Here is a 17,627-nt window from a genome sequence, read left to right on the forward strand (position 1 = left end):
TATCCAAGAATAGCCTGTCTCTCCCATATATCTCACCACACAAAGAAAAGTCTTTACACATATATAAACAAAATAATATTTTCCTAATGTATTTACTGACTATGTAGAAAGTTTCTCTAGTAACATAAACTCTATGAGGAATAAAAAAAAAGGTGGAGTGAGAGAAGATAATAATAGTATGGAAAAAGAGTTCTATTTTTTTATTATAGGATTGAAAATTGACATATATATATATATAATTTTATATAATATATAATTTGTCAAACAGAGTTGAGTGACAAATAATTTTAAAGGACCTGAAGTGATAAGAGTTTATGTGGATACAATTAACTGTAAAAAAAGTCTGTTTTTTTTTTTTTTTTTACTTTTTTGGATGATATTATCTAATATTGTAACCTATTTAGGAGACAAAAATTGGAGACATTTCATTAATAAAATGAAAATAAAATGAAAACTAATTCTGGACAAATAAACAATAACATTTTAAAGAATAATAAAGTAATAATAACTTCTATTCCAAAGAAAAAATGGTTTTACATTAAAATTAACATATTTTTCCTTGTGTGTTGGTTGAGAAAATTGGACTAAAAAATAATCTACAGTAAACAAATGAATTTTAGTGGTACAAGTTGAGGAGACTTCAGAATTTTTGGATATAAAGCAAAAATGCTCTTGGAGTTTCTGAGCTGGGGAAAGGAAGATCTGATAACTGAGCAGAGGCTCAGGCAAGCTGGGCAATACTGATTAAACTAGTGGGTGAAGAACACATCTGTCCACAGATGATAACCATGAACAAATACAACAGCACTTCAAATTGTTCCCGCTCTTGTAAAATTGAATTAAGACTTCTCTTTAATGAAACTGTCTATGATGAACTCAATCTTCCTCTGTAACCTTTCAGCACTCATTTATGTACAAGTGCAACATGTAATTTTAAAGACTCTGCATGATTCTAAACTCCCACTGTATCTGTCAAGCTTTCTTTACCTGAGCCTCCTCTAATCAGGGTCGCTATGTCATCAGAGAAAATAAACATTCTTGGAAACCTATAAAAATGGCAAAAGGTCAGAGGTCCTAATGTTAAGTTATTAGAGTTTAAGATTTTCTCATCATGCCCTTCCATCAATCCCAAGGAGGCACCATTATACTCGTACTAATAATGGCAAACAGTGCTTAGAAACTGGAAAAAACTTTGCCTGTCTAAAGGAATTGAGAAGATAATGTGGGACTATGTTTAAAGTTAACAACTGCCAGAGTAACAACCAGATATCTGTCAAAGAAACTTTTACCATGAATCTCTTCTGACAGCAATGACTGAAAATTCAAAGAACACTTCTGTTTTGATGTATAAAAGCTCTTTCCTGACTGCCTCCTGTGTACTTCCACATTGCTACCTGCAGAGACTATTGTTCTTATTCACTTTTATTTTATTTCATGATGACCAATCCTGGTAATTGGGCCTGATCATTTCATTGGTTATTACATGGTTGGCACTCATGGTAACAAGGTCCTGGAATAGGACCACCAGAAGTGTTGATAGACTTGGAGAAAATTGACTAGAACAGATGCGGAGCACAGTGGCATGATGGTCATTTAACTCTTCGTTTAAATACTTACAAACCAAATAGCCATGGGATGAACTTACATTTTAGAGACTACCTCTGTTTCTCATATAAAAAAACGATGATAAAACTTGTTTTACAGAATCTTCTGAAAATTAATTAAATTAATATAAATTAATCATGTTGATATGTAAATTAAGATATGGTAGATTCTAATTTTCATCTACAATATCTTAATTTACATACCAACAGGATTAATGTTCTTCTCATCTCTTGAATAAAGATTAAAAATGTTACCTCTCCAGCCCAACTTTAGCAAGAGGTTCCCTGGTGCATGTGATATAATATGTTCTTCAAGATTTGTGTTGCTGCCCTGAGTACCCAAATTCGATTTGAATATAATGAAACTACATGGAAAAGAAAAGTAGTACTAGACTTTTAAGAAGATAATTTTTAAAAATTAAAGTTTATTGGGGTGACAATTGTGAGTAAAGTTACATAGGCTCCAGCCTTTTCTGTAATACATCCTCTCAGTTTCTTTGGGTGAGATGATCCAAGAACAGGGGAAACCAGAAATGTAAAAGACCATGAAAGTTAGGTTATTCACATTGGGTTTACACTGTAATGAGGTTTTGCATAGATTGCCCCACTGCTTTATAGGAGGGTCTGAAACCATCCCACTATTTTCTTTTTATTTGTTTGTTTCTGTTTTGTAAAGTTGCCCCAAAATCTATGCCTTTAGAAAAGAATTTCTGGTTCCTTTTCTCTCCATTAAAAGTAATACATAAAATAGGATGACTTGTACCTCACATTTTAGAACTCAATCCCATTTTCAAATGTTTTGTTACTTCACTAACTTGTCAAATGAGGCACCCTAATTTTTGCTTCATGAAATACAAATAAACATATATATCTTACTCTTTTATTTCTTCCATTTAAATGTTAAGGGTACAGCTAAATCAGATTTTAAAAACCCCAATATGTGATGCCAGGAATAAATTTTTTTTCCTACTTAGGCAAAGACTCTACAGCAAGAATTAGGATACCTTGTTGACTTAAAAATCCGTTAAAAATCTGCAGTTGGATTTTGATAAAGTTGAGTTGTATTTCCTAGAGACAGGGTGTAGGCCCCTCTGTATGCTCTGTGTTCTTTTAATTTTGCACAGAGCCTGAAGAATGGACAACACAAAATTCCTTCGTGATTTATAATTCACAGGCAGAAAATCTAAAACTAATTAAAGAAACAAAACACAATTTTAGCACAGTCTCTTTATCTTACATCTATAACTGTTTTTTCTTTCTAATTTTTCATCTAAAAATTTTGCTTTCATTTTTTTAAAGAAGCTCTGCTGAGAAACTTTGAGAGTCATAGTCCCCCCAAATGGCTGAGTCACTCCACATCTGTGAAAGTTAGCAGCTTTCTCCTAACTGCCTCAGCAGAATCTGTCTCCTGAAGATAAGGTAGATTGTAGCTGGAGGGATTCTGGGCCCAAGTATGTAACATTTCTCTAGTCACTATCTGAAACAGACTACACAATTCTATGTGAATTGTATTTCTTTCTCTGCTCCCTCTTTGCCTCTCTCTCTTTTGGATACATTTTTTTCTTGCCAGGTTCTAGACCTTTAGGAAAAGTGGAACACTTTGCAAAGGAAACTGTGAGTAAAGAATTCTTTACACTGCAATTTTTCCCTAATATAATTAGGAAAGGAGTTTGAACTATCTTTGACAGATGGATTAAGACTAGTATTTGACTCTTAAAAAGCAGAGAAGTTCAATTCTGATTCTCTTTTTGTGACTGTTTCACCTTAAACAACGACCTTGAGCTTGTGGCTATACAGCACTAAAATCCAGCATGACCTGTCTACGTGGGTTCACAGAGAGAATGACTAAGTAACTTGCAACAAAATAATACACAATACTGATTTGAGTCTCCATTGAATGATTTAGTTCTATAGCCAAACAAGTAAGGGCCATCTCAGAGCAGTAATTATGTTTAGAAAGAAGGAGATTAAATTTGAACTTTATATTGAATGTTATGGCTGAGATAAACTAGGTGAAACTCTGCCAATATCCAGATGAATGAAGGTGGACTCTTTGGAGATTTTGCAGGATATTGTTGCAAAGAAGTTGGATTCCACTATAGAAAGGGGTATTTTATGTTGTTTGAGATGTTGTTTGAGATGTTTTGTATTTCAAAAGCCAATTACTGAGATAGTATAATTTGGAATTCGTGATTATTGGGTAGAAGATGGACTGAACTTTTGATTTTTAGTGCATGTGAATTAAGCAAATAAAAAGAGTAAAGAATATATCAGCTATATTTTTAAGTAAGAAGAAAACATTTAAAAATGTTTATATATATCATTGGTCAAGTTAATAGCAAGCTATTTTTAATCACACTAAATTAAGTTCAGAATGATCAATATTTGTCAACACTTCATTAGCCTTTGAAAGCAATCAAATTATATTTTTTATCCACCTGAAACTCTGTGGTTTTGCTAATTTATACCTGACTTGCATCATTTGTCCAAATTAATTCTATTTATAAAACTTAATAAATGTTGGCACAATTTTATGTGAAAAGTTGGAAGATTCTGACTGATGAAGAATTATTACCCTAAGTGGTAGTTGTATATGGGTAAAATTATATAAATGTACTAGAGCTTTTCTAACAACAGGCTTTTACAGGCTTAAAGATACCTGAACACAAATCCAATGTGAGTAAATGCCTTGAGACATGTAAAAGGGATAATATACTAGAAATTCAAAAACCAGAAATAGATAGAAGTTTTTAACTTGCAGGCTATGGAGAGCAGTGGGCCAAAAGTGCTGGAAACAGCAGAAGAGATTCAGCAGAGGCGTCAGGAGGTGTTGACTCGGTATCAGAGGTTCAAGGAGCTGGTTGCTGAGAGGGGCCAGAAGCTTGAAGAGTCCTATCACTACCAGGTTTTCAGACGGGATGCAGATGACCTGGAGAAATGGATCTTGGAGAAACTCAAAATTGCAGGGGATAAGAGCTATGCAGACCCAACTAACATACAGGTCACTCAGTTCCACTGACTTCCCCCAAAACAAATCCTAAAATCTCTAGAAAGGGAAACATTCTTATAATGTAAGTGTATATGTGGTCAACTGTAGGAAGATGATGTAATAAAAAGATTGGACTACCTGTTAAGGACAGTAATTTTGCCTTTAAATACCTTCAGCTTCTTAAGCCTCAGTATCTTATTAACAAAGGAAAGTAATTCTAGATAGCATTCTATGACTATAATATTCATCTGATGTTAAACTATGGGCAAAAGAGTGAGAGTTCAAAGAATTTGTTCATATGATTCCAATGTTTTGTGACATTAAGGGTGGAATTGAGGTGAAGAGTCAGGTATCAATGCTTCTGAAACAACTGATTTCCACTCTCCTCAATACATGAATTAACCAGGGTTTTTCCTGGGTTTTCCCCAAATGGCTAGTCATGTCCCTTGTTAAGTTCAAATGAGAGGTCCCAGGAGGAGAAGTTTGATGGGTGTTCCCACCCTTACTTGTATTATAGCATGTAACATAGTTATGATCAGAAGAAAGTTTTATATGACTAAAAGGGGCAATCAATATTGGAGAAGGAGCACCTGGAGCAAAAAAAAAAAGATATTAATTAAATGTATCAATTTATATGTGACAACAATAACATAATATGGCATGCAAAATTTATTTTAAAAAGTCATTATTGTAATGATCTTCCTCATTGTTCTCTACTGGACTTGGATTTTCTTTTCTGAAAATGGAATTTCTCTTTTCTGAAGAGGAAAAACTCTGTGTTACCTTCTTTCATTCCCACAGAAGACAATTAAAACTTTAAAATAAGAAGGCATTTACTGGAAATTTCCCAAAGACAATGGGGACAGGGAGAAACCTTTCTCAGTGGTCACTGACTTTGAGCCTGGGACCCTTTGAAAATCTGTGTGCAGTGGTTCTGCCTAGAGTGACCATTTCTTTCAGGATGTTACTCACCAACTATGGCCATAGGTTATCACTTAATTTAAGTTGGGCAACAAGTAGTTCCGACTGAAAGTAAGAAGAACGATAGGGCCTTTTAGAGCCCAGGGAGACTAAGCTTCATTAGCTATAAACTCTGATTTCTAAACTTCAGGGGAAATACCAGAAACATGAATCCTTCCAAGCAGAGGTGCAAGCAAAATCAAGGGTTATTCCTGAGCTGGAAGAAATCAGGCAAGTCCGATTTGCTGAGGGGCATTTTGCCCATGAGGACACCAAGGTAAGTATATGGTAGGGCTCTCAAAGATAAGTTTCTATGGTTGATTATGTTATTGGGTTTTAAGTGAATATACTGGCTGCAGACCTTGATGTAGCTGGCTTGAAATTAGGGCTCTTACCTCTTATCTTCTGTGGGGTTGGGGTAAGAAAGATGACGGGATATCCTTGTATTCCTTGGGTTGTGGAGAAGGGCTATGATACAAAAGCTGTCATTGATAGCATCACATTCCTCCTTATGCCACTGCAGAATAAATTGACTCAAGATCAAGCCTACTTCAATCTTGCGCCACATTTCCCAGATAATGAATTTCTCAAATGTTTTAATTATTTCTTCTGACCTCAGAGTCCTTGTCCCTTAAACTCTTCAAACAAAGGATGCTGTCCATTTGAATCTTCTCTGAAATCTTTCTCCCTTTGTCCATAATGTCTCTTTCTCTTTACAGTCCACATGCTATAATCACTATTATAGATTTCCAACCCTCCTGGTCACTTTGAAAACCTGAAACCTATGAAACTTTACTAACAATTGTCACCCTAATAAACTTAAAAAAAAAAAATCTCCTAAAATCCCTTATCTTCAAATAATCCTCCCTGAACATTGAACATAATAAGATCACCACCACTTTGGGACCCATTATTAATGTATCTGCTCTTTTCTAACTTAATCTATGTACTCTTCCAACATGTTTTTGTTGATATTGTCAATTCAGGATCTTTTATGTATGAATGAATTTTTTACTGTTTATTTTTTTAAATTATTAAAACATGTGTATTACATATTTTTAAAATTTTTTTAAAATTTATTTTGCAATTACCATTAATGTACATTATAATATTAGTTTCACATGTACAAAACAGCACAGTGAGTAGACATTTATGTATCTTGCAAAGTGATCACCCCAACAAGTCTACCACCCATCTGACACTGTACATAGTTATTAAAATATTATTGAGTATATTCCCTATGCTGTACCTCAGATCCCCATGAGATAATTTTTGTATTCTTCATAGTTTTGCATGCCATCAACTTCCTACAGTAATTTAAAAATTTGAGAAATGTTTGAAACATCTTTACGTCTAGGTATCAGACTCTCACTAGGGCTATGTCACATTGTATCATGCAGGATTCAGAGAAAAATGTGATCTACGTGTTACCCTGAGCAATGGAATAGTTGAAAAATATAAGATTCTTGAATACATGACATAGATGATAACTTCAGTTTTACAAGATGTACCACATAATCTTCAAGCTAACCTGGCATCAAATCCCTCAAGCATATAGTCTCAAAGTCCGTTTATTGCTTTGGTGCCACTAATTTTTTTTTTTGTAAGCCAGCAAAATTGTAGTTTTTTTTTTAATTAAATTTTATTGGGGTGACAATGGTTAGTAAAGTTACATAGGATTCAAGTGTACAATTCTTACAGTTACATAGTTTTCAGGTGTACAATTCTGTAATACATCATCTATATATAATATTATGTGTTCACCACTCAGCATCAGTTCTCCTTCCGTCACCGTATATTTGATCCCTTTTACCCTCATTTACCACATGCCTTCCCCCTTACTCTCTGGTAGCCCCTGAACTATTGTTTATGTCTATGAGTTTTTGTTTCTTTGTTTGTTTGTCTTGTTCCTTTGTTGCTTTCAGGTTCCCACTTATCAGTGAAATCACATGGTTCTCAACTTTTTCTGTCTGATTTATTTCGCTTAGCATAATAATCTCAAGATCCATCCATATTATCACAAATGGCACTATTTCATCTTTTCTTATGGCAGAATTGTATACCACATCTTCCTTATCCAATCATCTATCAAGGACACTTTGGTTGTTTCCATGTCTTGGCCATTGTAAATAAAGCTGCAATGAACATTGGAGCACATATGTCTATGTTTTTAGATTTTTGGGGTAGCTACCCAGGAGAGGGATTGCTGGGTCATATGGTAATTCTATTCTTAATTTTTTGAGGAATCCCCACACTGCCTTCCATAACTACACCAGTCTGAATTCCCACCAACAGCATATGAGGGTTCCTTTTTCTCCACAGCCTCTCCAACACTTGTTATTATTTGTCTTATTGATGATAGCCATTCTAACTGGTGTCACATGATACGTCATTGTGACTTTTATTTGCATTTCTCTATTGATTAGTGATGTTGAACATTTTTTCATATGTCTATTGGCCAATTTTATTTCCTCTTTGGAGAAATGTCTATTCAGGTCCTCTGCCCATTTTTTAATTGGATTGTTTGTTTTTTGTTGTTGAGTTGTATGCATTTCTTACATATTTTGGATATTAGTCCCTTAATGGAGATGTTGTTTGCAAATATCTTCTCCCATTCAGTTAGTTGCCTCTTTATTTTGTTGATGGTTTCTTTTATTGTGCAGAAGTTTTTCAGTTTGATATAGTTCCAATCATTTATTTTAGCTTTTACCGCCCTTGCTTTTGAGGTCAAATTCATAAAATCATCTTTAAACCTAAGGTCCATAAGTGTAGTTCTTATACTTTCTGGCAAACTGTTCATGCTAAGTTTCTTCTATGACTTTGCCAGTGTTTAGAACACCCTCTTCCCATTACCTACTTGTCTGCATTTTATCTGTTTCTTAAGGTTCCATTCAAATGAGCACTATTCCATGAATCCTTACTCCATCCTGTTTTCGTGTTTATAATCACTTTGTTGTATAAAACCCCAAAGCATTTCTAAAATGTTTTTGTCATATGGAAGATAATGTCTGGCTTGGTTTAATAGCTATTCCCATACATATTCCATTTTCTCCTTTAAATATTTATTAAGCAATTAAAACCCACATGAATGGGAGGAGACATTTGTATCTAGATCCCTCTTTGCACAAGTCTCAGTCTGCACCTACTCCACAGACTTTGTGCCTGAGTGGTTTTGTCTCTCCTCCCCAAAGGTCCATCTGGAGGAACTACGCCACCTGTGGGACCTGCTGTTAGAGCTGACTCAAGAAAAGGGGACCCTGCTGCTACAGGCCCTGAAGTTCCAGCAGTACTTACAGGAGTGTGCCGACATCTTGGAGTGGATTGGAGACAAGGTATAGAACTAAACAGTATGCGTTTAGGACTTTCTATGCCTTTATCCCATAGCAATTTAATATAGGCTATAAATTAAGAAGTCAACGTATCTGTTCCTGGACTTTGTTCCTTAAAATAAGAAGGAATTTTGGCAAAGATTTTTGGTATTCTGGAGGTTATTAACACTGGTGGGGGAGGAGGGTAAGTCTAAATATATGAGTCGGAATATGAAGAAGGCAAGATTTACACAAAATGCATTGAAAGATGATCTAGACTTGTCTCCCTGATCATTAAATCCTCTTCTAGGTGTTTGGTCCTACTCTATGTCCAGGCTGAGAGTATTGTCAACTCTTTCCCTAGTCCTTTGTATCTCAATGCCTATAACTATTGAGATTTCTATTTTTCTAAATATTTAAAGAATAATTCTATAGTTAGGCCAGAAGATTTACACAAGCAAGTGCTTATTACAATGACTCTAGATATTCAGTATGTCGAATTGGGTAGAAAAAGGATGAATTTATTTTTAAGTTCTAAATACAGGTTTTTATGTTGCAAAACATAAGGGGGGTTTCCATGCACTCTGGCCAACAATACCCCTGATTATATGAAAGATTACCCCCAAAGAACACTGTCCCTTGGACCAGTGTACTATCTGAGGAAATATACTCCTGCTTCTGGCTCTTTCCAGAAGTGGTTCTTCTAGGCTCCACTTGTAGCTCCTTCTGAGTCATTCTAGGAAGGCAGACAGGGACTTGAAGCATTTTACCTGAAGAAATTAGTAAATCTTTCCTGATGACTCAATAGACTTTTCTGTGTCTACAGGAAGCCATAGTGACATCAGTAGAACTGGGTGAGGACTGGGAACGCACAGAGGTTTTGCATAAGAAATTTGAAGAGTTCCAAGTAGACCTGGCAGCTCGAAAGGGGAGAGTGGATGGAGTGAACCAATATGCTAATGAGTGTACTGAGGTAAGGTGGGAAACAAGGGAGTCAATCCAGGGAGAGTGTCCTTCAAGAAGAACTTCTGGCCATTAGTAGGTGGGATATGAGGGATATAGGACATTGTGAGAAAACAGAGGGATGCATGTCCCTGAAGTAACATGCCCAAAGCAGTTTCTTCTCTCTAAATCCATCCTTTGCTAGTCCATGGAAATGGAGGTATGAGTGAGGGAGCGTGTGTGTGTATGTGTGTGTGTGTGTGTGTGTGTGTGTGTGTAGAGGAATTAAATTCACAATGAGGTAACTCCTGCATTGTGCAGTACACTAATTACTCATGTTTATGCATTACTATTTCTTCCTGAAGAAGAATCAGAATAAAGTATCAAAGAATATAAAATAATGGTCGGCTATCATAATATATATGTATCATCATACATAATTTTTATGAGGGGAAGAGAAAAGGAGGCAGATTTAGCTTTAGTTACTTAAGAAAATGCTTAAATAAGTTTTCAATATTTGAGCAAATATTCAGTGTGTGAATAAATAACCCTATTATATGCAAGAAAACTGGGAAGCCAGTCTGATTTTTTATATGTATATTAAAAAAACTAGAAGCTCCAACAGTTGGCTCTTATGCTTTTCCATTTATGGTTGCACTATCATTGTAGTTTTATAATGGGAATTATTTTTCTGAGTTAATAAAAACAATATTTCAAGTTGAATAGGTACTGGAGTAGGGAAAATAATTTGTTTCTCAATTTTCTTTTCAGGCTACATTTCCAACAGTTTCTAAATTTTCTCTGTCCACCACCTTTCTCTTGTAGAAAAGTTTCAGTTGTCTATTGCTAGCAAAACTTAAAACAACAAATATTTTTTCATGATTCAGTGAGTCAGATTCACTGATTCATGACTGTGATTCAGCTGCTTAGCTGGGCAGTTTTCCTGATCTCACCTGGTATTTTTAAATGGCTGTAGTTATTTGGTGCTCCGTTGTGGTAGAGGATCTAAAATGGCCTTGGTCCCATGTCTGGAGTCTTGGCAAAGATAATGAAGGCTTTCTCCATATGGTTTCTCATATTTCAGTAGCCCATGCATTTTTGGGTCAGTGTTCCAAGAAGGTGTGAACAGAAGCTTAAATGCCTCTTGAGGCCTAAGTGCTGGAATTAATAGACTATCATTTCTGCCACATTCTATATTGTTAAGCAAGTCACAGGCCAACTTCTATCTAAAGCATGAGGAAATAGACTCCATCTCGTGAAAGCAGGAACTCATAAAAAATAATACAGCTATTTTTTTCTAATCTATCACAGGAAGGGTTAAACCAACATAGAGTATATCCTCTGCTCTTTTGAAGTAGGGCTCACACAGCTGCAATACAAAGGGCCACATACTCAGGAAGGAGAATAGAGGTAATTCTGCCTGGACCGGCTTCGGAATGGAAATGGAAATGGGAACAGGGACAGAAGGACTAGGGAGACTTGGGTATATGAGAACTACTCAAATTTCCAAATGTCTAAATAAGCTGATGCTGCTAGATTAATCTAGTATTCATAAATCTCATAGCATCAGATGGTTTGCAAAAATGTATAAAACTTTCTGCAAAATTAGACATGTATGCCCATGTGTATAATTATGGGTAGAAGAAAATTGTTCTTATTAATTCTCAAAGGTGTCAGGACCCCAAAAGAAATAAGAAATGCAGTATAAGTTTTGGAAAACTTCAAAAAGGGTTTTTTTCTTCTTTTCTTTTGTTTTTGGGATTTTTAGGGGATTTAGCAGGCATCAACAAAATGTTCTAAAAATACTTCTTGGTTGGGCAACCTGTGTTAGTAGGCTATACCAATACTGCGGGCAAAAGGTACAACTTCTGGCTGGTTGTTTTTCTAAATTTTGGTAATGTTGATCAGGTTAGAGCTAGGGAGCAAGGCAAAAGTGAATTTCAGTATCTGGCTATATGGTCATTCTCCACTTCTGACATAGTATGAACCAATGTGAACTGAAAAGTGTTTAAATGATGAAATAACCTCATCTTATCTCATAACTCCAGTATTTGTTTCATTTCAAAGGAGAACCACCCTGAGCTGCCTTTGATTAAGTTAAAGCAGGATGAGGTGAATGCCGCCTGGGAGCATCTCCATGGTCTGGCTCTCCAGCGATGGAAAACATTGTCCAATGCTGCAGACCTCCAGAGATTCAAAAGGTATGATTCTGAGCACCATTATAGGAAACTATGCAATAGCACCATGTTTGTTTTTTTTAATTAAGTTTATTGGGGCGACAATTGTTCGTTAAATTTACATAGGTTTCAAATGTTCAATTCTATAATATACCATCTATATATCACATTGTGTGCTCACCACCCAGAGTCAGTTCTCTTACCATCATCATATATTTGACTTCATTTACCTTCTTGTACCATCCTCCCTTCCCCCTTACTAAATTGTTGTCTGCATCTATGAGTTTTTGTTTCTTTGTTTGTCTTGTTCCTCGGTTTATCCCACATATGAGTGAAGTTATATGGTTCTTGACTTTTTCTGTCTGACTTATTTTGCTTAGCATAGTAATCTCAAGATCCATCCATGTTGTCACAAATGGCAGTATTTCATCCTTTCTCATGGCAGAGTAGTATTCCACTGTGTGTGTGTGTGTGTGTGTGTGTGTGTGTGTGTGTGTGTGTGTATATATATATATATATATATATATATATATATATATATATATATATATATATATATATATATATATCACGTCTTTACCAGTCATCTATTAAAGGATGCTTTGGTTGTTTTCATGCCTTGGCCACTGTAAATAGTGCTGCAATGAACATCATAGTATATTTATCTTTAGAGATAAACGTTTTCAGATTTTTTTGGTAGACACCCAAGAGAGGGATTGCTGGGTTATATGGTACTTCTATTAATTTTTTTAGGACCCTCCATACTGTTTTCCATGGTGGCTGTACCAATTTATATTCCCACCAACAGTGTATGAGGGGAAAGCACCATGTGTTTTATTTGTGTTAGCCTTTGTCTACTGTTAGAAATTAGTAGCCAATACCTTAAACTAAAGAAAATCAGGTGTTTACCTTTAAGAGAGCAAAGAAGAGGGTAGTTAAAAAAAACCCAAAACAAAACTGTAAGCCACCATGTAGCCAAGTTTGTAGTTCCTGGAACCCAAAGGAATGAAAATAGCACTGGTGAATTAGTGATGGAAGCTCTGCAGAGGCAAGAAAAGCAGATTAATAATTGGATGGGGGGAAGGTGGGTTGGGAAGAAGAAAGACATTCATGAAGAGTTGATCCAGACATTGTCAGAATGCTCAGGTCTCTACATCTCAGTGGAAACCATTAAAAGCAAGAACTCTTTATATTACTTTTTGCTAGTGTATAGGAAGACGGTAGTTTCTAACTGGGTGAACTAGGTTGGGCCTTGCTGTGTGCTCTGTTTGCCCTAGAATGCTTGCCATCTTCTTTTGTTGAAGCTCATGTGGATATCTGGCAGGGATCTGACAGAAGCCATCCAGTGGATCAAGGAGAAGGAGCCTCAACTAACCTCTGAGGACTATGGCAAAGACCTTGTTAGTTCTGAGGCACAGTTTCACAGACACAAGGGACTTGAGAGGAACCTTGCAGTCATGGATGACAAGGTAAGCCACTGTTGAAGAAATGGCTGGTCCCTTTAGCTATAAGAGGTATTTGGTGATCATCTGGCCTCCAGAGAACACAGTAAATTCACTATTTCAATGAAGTAGAAATTCTGTGGTCCTTGAACATACCTCCTCATTCTAGTTCATAACTTGTATGTGAATATTTGATATCCTTTATTTATTTATATATACATTTATGTTTTGTATTTGTGTTATGTGCCATTGAGTTTGCTCCTACTCCTGGAGACCTTATGAATGAATGAGTGATGTCCACAATGTCCTGCCCTCAACAGCTCTGCTCAGCTCCTGTAGACTCGTGTCTATGGCTTTTTTTTTTATGTAGTCAATCCATCTCATATTTGGTCTTCCTCTTTTCCTGCTGCCTCCCATTGCTCCCCAGTGTTATTGTATTTTCCAAAACACCCTGCCTTCTAATGATGTGTCTAAAGTAGGACACCTTCAGTTTTGTCATTCTTGCTTCCAGTGATGTTTCAGGCTTAATTTGCTCTAGGGCCCACTTATTCATCTTTCTTGCAGGCCAAGGTATCTGTAGAGCTCTCATCCAATACCATATTTCAAATGAATCTTTTTTTCTCTGTAAGTCTTCTTCAATGTACAGTTTTCACATTTGTACATAGTAATTGGGAATACGGGGGTGTAGATGATCTTAGTGTTGGTCTCTAATGACACTACTTTGCTCATGGTGATCTTTCCTAATTCTTCCATTACTGCCCTCCTGAGTCTCAGCTATCTCTCTCTCTCTTTCTCTCTCTCTCTCTCTTTATTAGTTTTAGGTGTACAGGTCAACATACTGATAAGACATTTACATAACTCACAAAATAATAACCCCAATAAATCTATTACCCATCTGACACTACAGTTTTTAAAACATTACTGACTATATTCCTTATGCTGTACTATATACATCCCCATAACTATCATTTTAATTATAGTAGACTCTCAATATTATTTTATATTCATTTTAGGTGTATAGCACAGTGGTTAGACATTTGTATAATTTATGACGTAATCTCTCTGATAAGTCTAGTAACCATCTGACACAATACATAGTTTTTACAATATTATTGACTATATTCCCCATATTGTATTTTACATCCCCGTGACTCTTTTGTAACTACCAATTTGTATTTCTTAATCCCTTCACTTTTCTTTCCCAGCCCCCCTGCTATTTAGTAGCCATCAGTTTTTTCTCTGTATCTATGGGTCTGTTTCTGTTTGTTAGCTTATTTTGTCCTTTAGATTCCCTATATAAGTGAGATCATTATACTAAGTAAACTAAGTCAGACTGAGAAAAACAATTACCATATGATCTCAGCTTTCTCTTGATTTCTTGGTTGCAGTCTCCATTTGAATTGATAACTGAACCAAGGTAAGCAAAATCTTTAACAATTTCAATGTCTTTGTTGTCTATGTTAAAGTTGTGTATTTCTTCTGCAGTCTGATTTTTGTCTTTTTGAAGCCAAATGCAGTCCCACTTTGACACTTTCTTTTTTCGTTTTTCCTGAAAATGTTTTATTATACACAGAGGGGATGGAGCTCAGTCTTTCTTGGCTGCCACCTTCTTCATGGCTGCAAGGACATTGCTCAACTCCTCTTCCTTCCTCTTGGTATGGATGTGTGTCCCCACTCTTTTTTTGATGAACTTCAGTGTCCACTTTTCCCTAGAGACCTTGAGCAGCTCCATGGCACATTGCTCATAGGACATTTATTTCTTTCACTTGCATCAGAAGTCATTTCAAATTATTGTTACTTTCTGCCAGTAAGATCGTGTCATATGCACATCTTCAGTGATTGATATTCCACCAATTTTCACTCCTCCTTACTCTGAGTCTAGCCTAGGTTTTTATACAATATTTTCTGTACACTGGTTAAACAAATAGGGAGAAAAAAATGCACCCTTGTCTGACACCTTGCCTATAAGAAACTATTCTATCTCTTTATATTCTTACCTGACAGTGGCTTCCTTTCCACAATACAGGTTTTACATCAGGACAATCAAGAGCTGAGGCACCTCCATTTCTTTCAGAGAAACCCATGGCTTTTCATGATGCATAGAGTCAAATAAAATAAAATAAATTTCTAAATTATATTTTATGATTAAAAAAACAAACAAACAACAACAACAACAAAAAGATATCTCCAAGAATTGTTTCCTAATTTCACTCAATACCCTGTGGTCAGAGAGAGTCATTCCTTTTCTTTCATCTAACCACACTTTCTTGTGTTGCAGCTGAATCCTGTTTCTTTTTGTCCATCATTCAGTATTACATTACTTATTATGAGAAAAGATCAAAGACAAAGTTAAGCAAGAACAGAAGAAGTAGAATGGTGGAACAGTTTTCAGAAACTAGAACCAGGGACAGAACTATGATTAAAGCACAGCAAGTGGGGATCTTCCTGTGAGCTGACTCTGCTGTAGATATTCAGGAGTAATTGTTTTTAATTATGGTTAAAGATGCAATGGAAAGAAGTGAGGATGGGAATCATTCAAGAATACAGGCTTTCTCCAAATTCTAGCATGTCTATGTCTACTCCTCTAGGTATAGGAATTGGGGTTTTCCAGCTTTTGGAAGAGAACCCAAAAGTGGATTTAATAATGTCCTTCAAGTTTCTCTGAGTTTATTATAAAAAGGGAAGAAGTTATTGACTCCCCTATCTATTAATAAAATCTCATGATTTTATGAATAATGGTAATGAAATCCCAAGCTCTAGACAATACCTGATTTCAGTTGGGTTTAATTAAAGGGCTAATGGTAACATGTGGAAAGTCGTCCATATCCACAGTTTTACTCTAGTAACTCTACTACTCAGGAATTGTGCTCAAAATGGTTTAGCATTAGTGGCATTTCTTGTCCTCCTAGACAGAAATGTCTTTCTGATTCCCACAATAATATTTATGAAAGCAGTATTGAGGGTGGTGAAGCACAGACTTAGGTCTAAACCTTACTTCTGACACTTAGTAGCTGAGTGATCTTGAGCAAATAAAATACTTTATCTTTCAGTTTTGGCATAAAAGGGAACTAGGAGTATTTTGTACTTCATAGTATTATTAAAGGAAGACTATAAAACAAGAAAATGCATGTGAAGTGCTTAACACAATGAGAGACAAAAAGTGCTCAGTAAATTATCATTAATATAGTACATTAGTATATTAATATAAATATATAAATATAAATACATTGTTTGTATAAATTAATATAAATTATTAATATTTATATAAATGTTAATAATAATTATTATTCATAAGATTTTGTTACGTCTCTCCAATAAAACTTTGCCAGGACGAGTCAGACTGCTTGGACTTCCCACTTGGTTTCTTTTTCATCCCAAAGGTGAAGGAGTTATGTGCCAAAGCAGACAAGTTGAAGATTTCCCATCCTTCAGATGCACCTCAGATCCAGCAGATGAAAGAGGATCTTGCCATCAACTGGGAGCACATCCGTCTGCTGGCTACCAACAGACATGCAAAGCTGCAGGCTTGTTATTGGTGCAGAATCCCTCCTCTCTGTTATTCTACTTATCTCTACAGGGTCCAGGCATAATACTAAAAATAGAAATAAAAAAGTGAAAGTAGTAAAACAGTGAGGAACTCATACCTTTTGCCTGCTCAGTAGAAGCAAAAGAAGTTTAATTTGCCAAGAGAAGTCTTTTGCAAGCTGACATAATATTTAGCATGACACTTCCCCTCACCTGCCCACCTTTTGTCTTCCTCTGTTTGTATAGTTATAGGATGATATGAAGCGGCCTGTGGAATTGAAAAAGCAGCTAAAGAAATGTCAAAATCCTGGCCCTAGCTGAGAAATTGAAAGAAATTTCCAAGCTGAAGAGTATAAAATATGTCTGCAATGATTTGGTTTGGTTTGCAAAAAAACTGGATATCATTTTAGTAATTAATTTCATGGTTAATTGTTAAATCATCAGAAAATAGTGTTTTTCTTATTGTTATTATTTAAAATCAAATGGTGAGCATTTATTTTATTTGAATTGTTTTTGTTTTTTATTAATAAGGTTAAGGCTGAACAAATATACATGAGGGCTCCTGACCCTAACTCTAGCCCCCACTTCTCACAAGGTGCTTCCTGTCATTTAGATGTTATATGCTTATTGATTGGCCTCATTGGGAGTACTTTACTCCACTTCAAGTGCCTCGGGAGTAG

General features: G+C 35.7%; 1 protein-coding gene across 1 annotated transcript in view; it reads left to right on the plus strand.

Moving 5' to 3' along the window:
• The first annotated feature begins 3,052 nt into the window (after positions 1–3,052).
• SPTA1 (spectrin alpha, erythrocytic 1) overlaps positions 3,053–17,627 on the plus strand; it is a 115,065-nt gene continuing 100,490 nt past the window's right edge. The window contains exons 1-8 of the mRNA XM_033093192.1: positions 3,053–3,218; positions 4,366–4,605; positions 5,705–5,830; positions 8,745–8,885; positions 9,688–9,834; positions 11,871–12,004; positions 13,305–13,449; positions 16,803–16,957. Of these exons, the coding sequence (XP_032949083.1) occupies positions 4,369–4,605; positions 5,705–5,830; positions 8,745–8,885; positions 9,688–9,834; positions 11,871–12,004; positions 13,305–13,449; positions 16,803–16,957 (1,085 nt within the window). The 5' untranslated portion in view covers positions 3,053–3,218; positions 4,366–4,368. The remainder of the gene's footprint in view (positions 3,219–4,365; positions 4,606–5,704; positions 5,831–8,744; positions 8,886–9,687; positions 9,835–11,870; positions 12,005–13,304; positions 13,450–16,802; positions 16,958–17,627) is intronic.

Source organism: Rhinolophus ferrumequinum, chromosome 22 (genome assembly GCF_004115265.2).
Source record: "Rhinolophus ferrumequinum isolate MPI-CBG mRhiFer1 chromosome 22, mRhiFer1_v1.p, whole genome shotgun sequence".
NCBI classification, from domain to species: Eukaryota; Metazoa; Chordata; class Mammalia; order Chiroptera; family Rhinolophidae; genus Rhinolophus; species Rhinolophus ferrumequinum.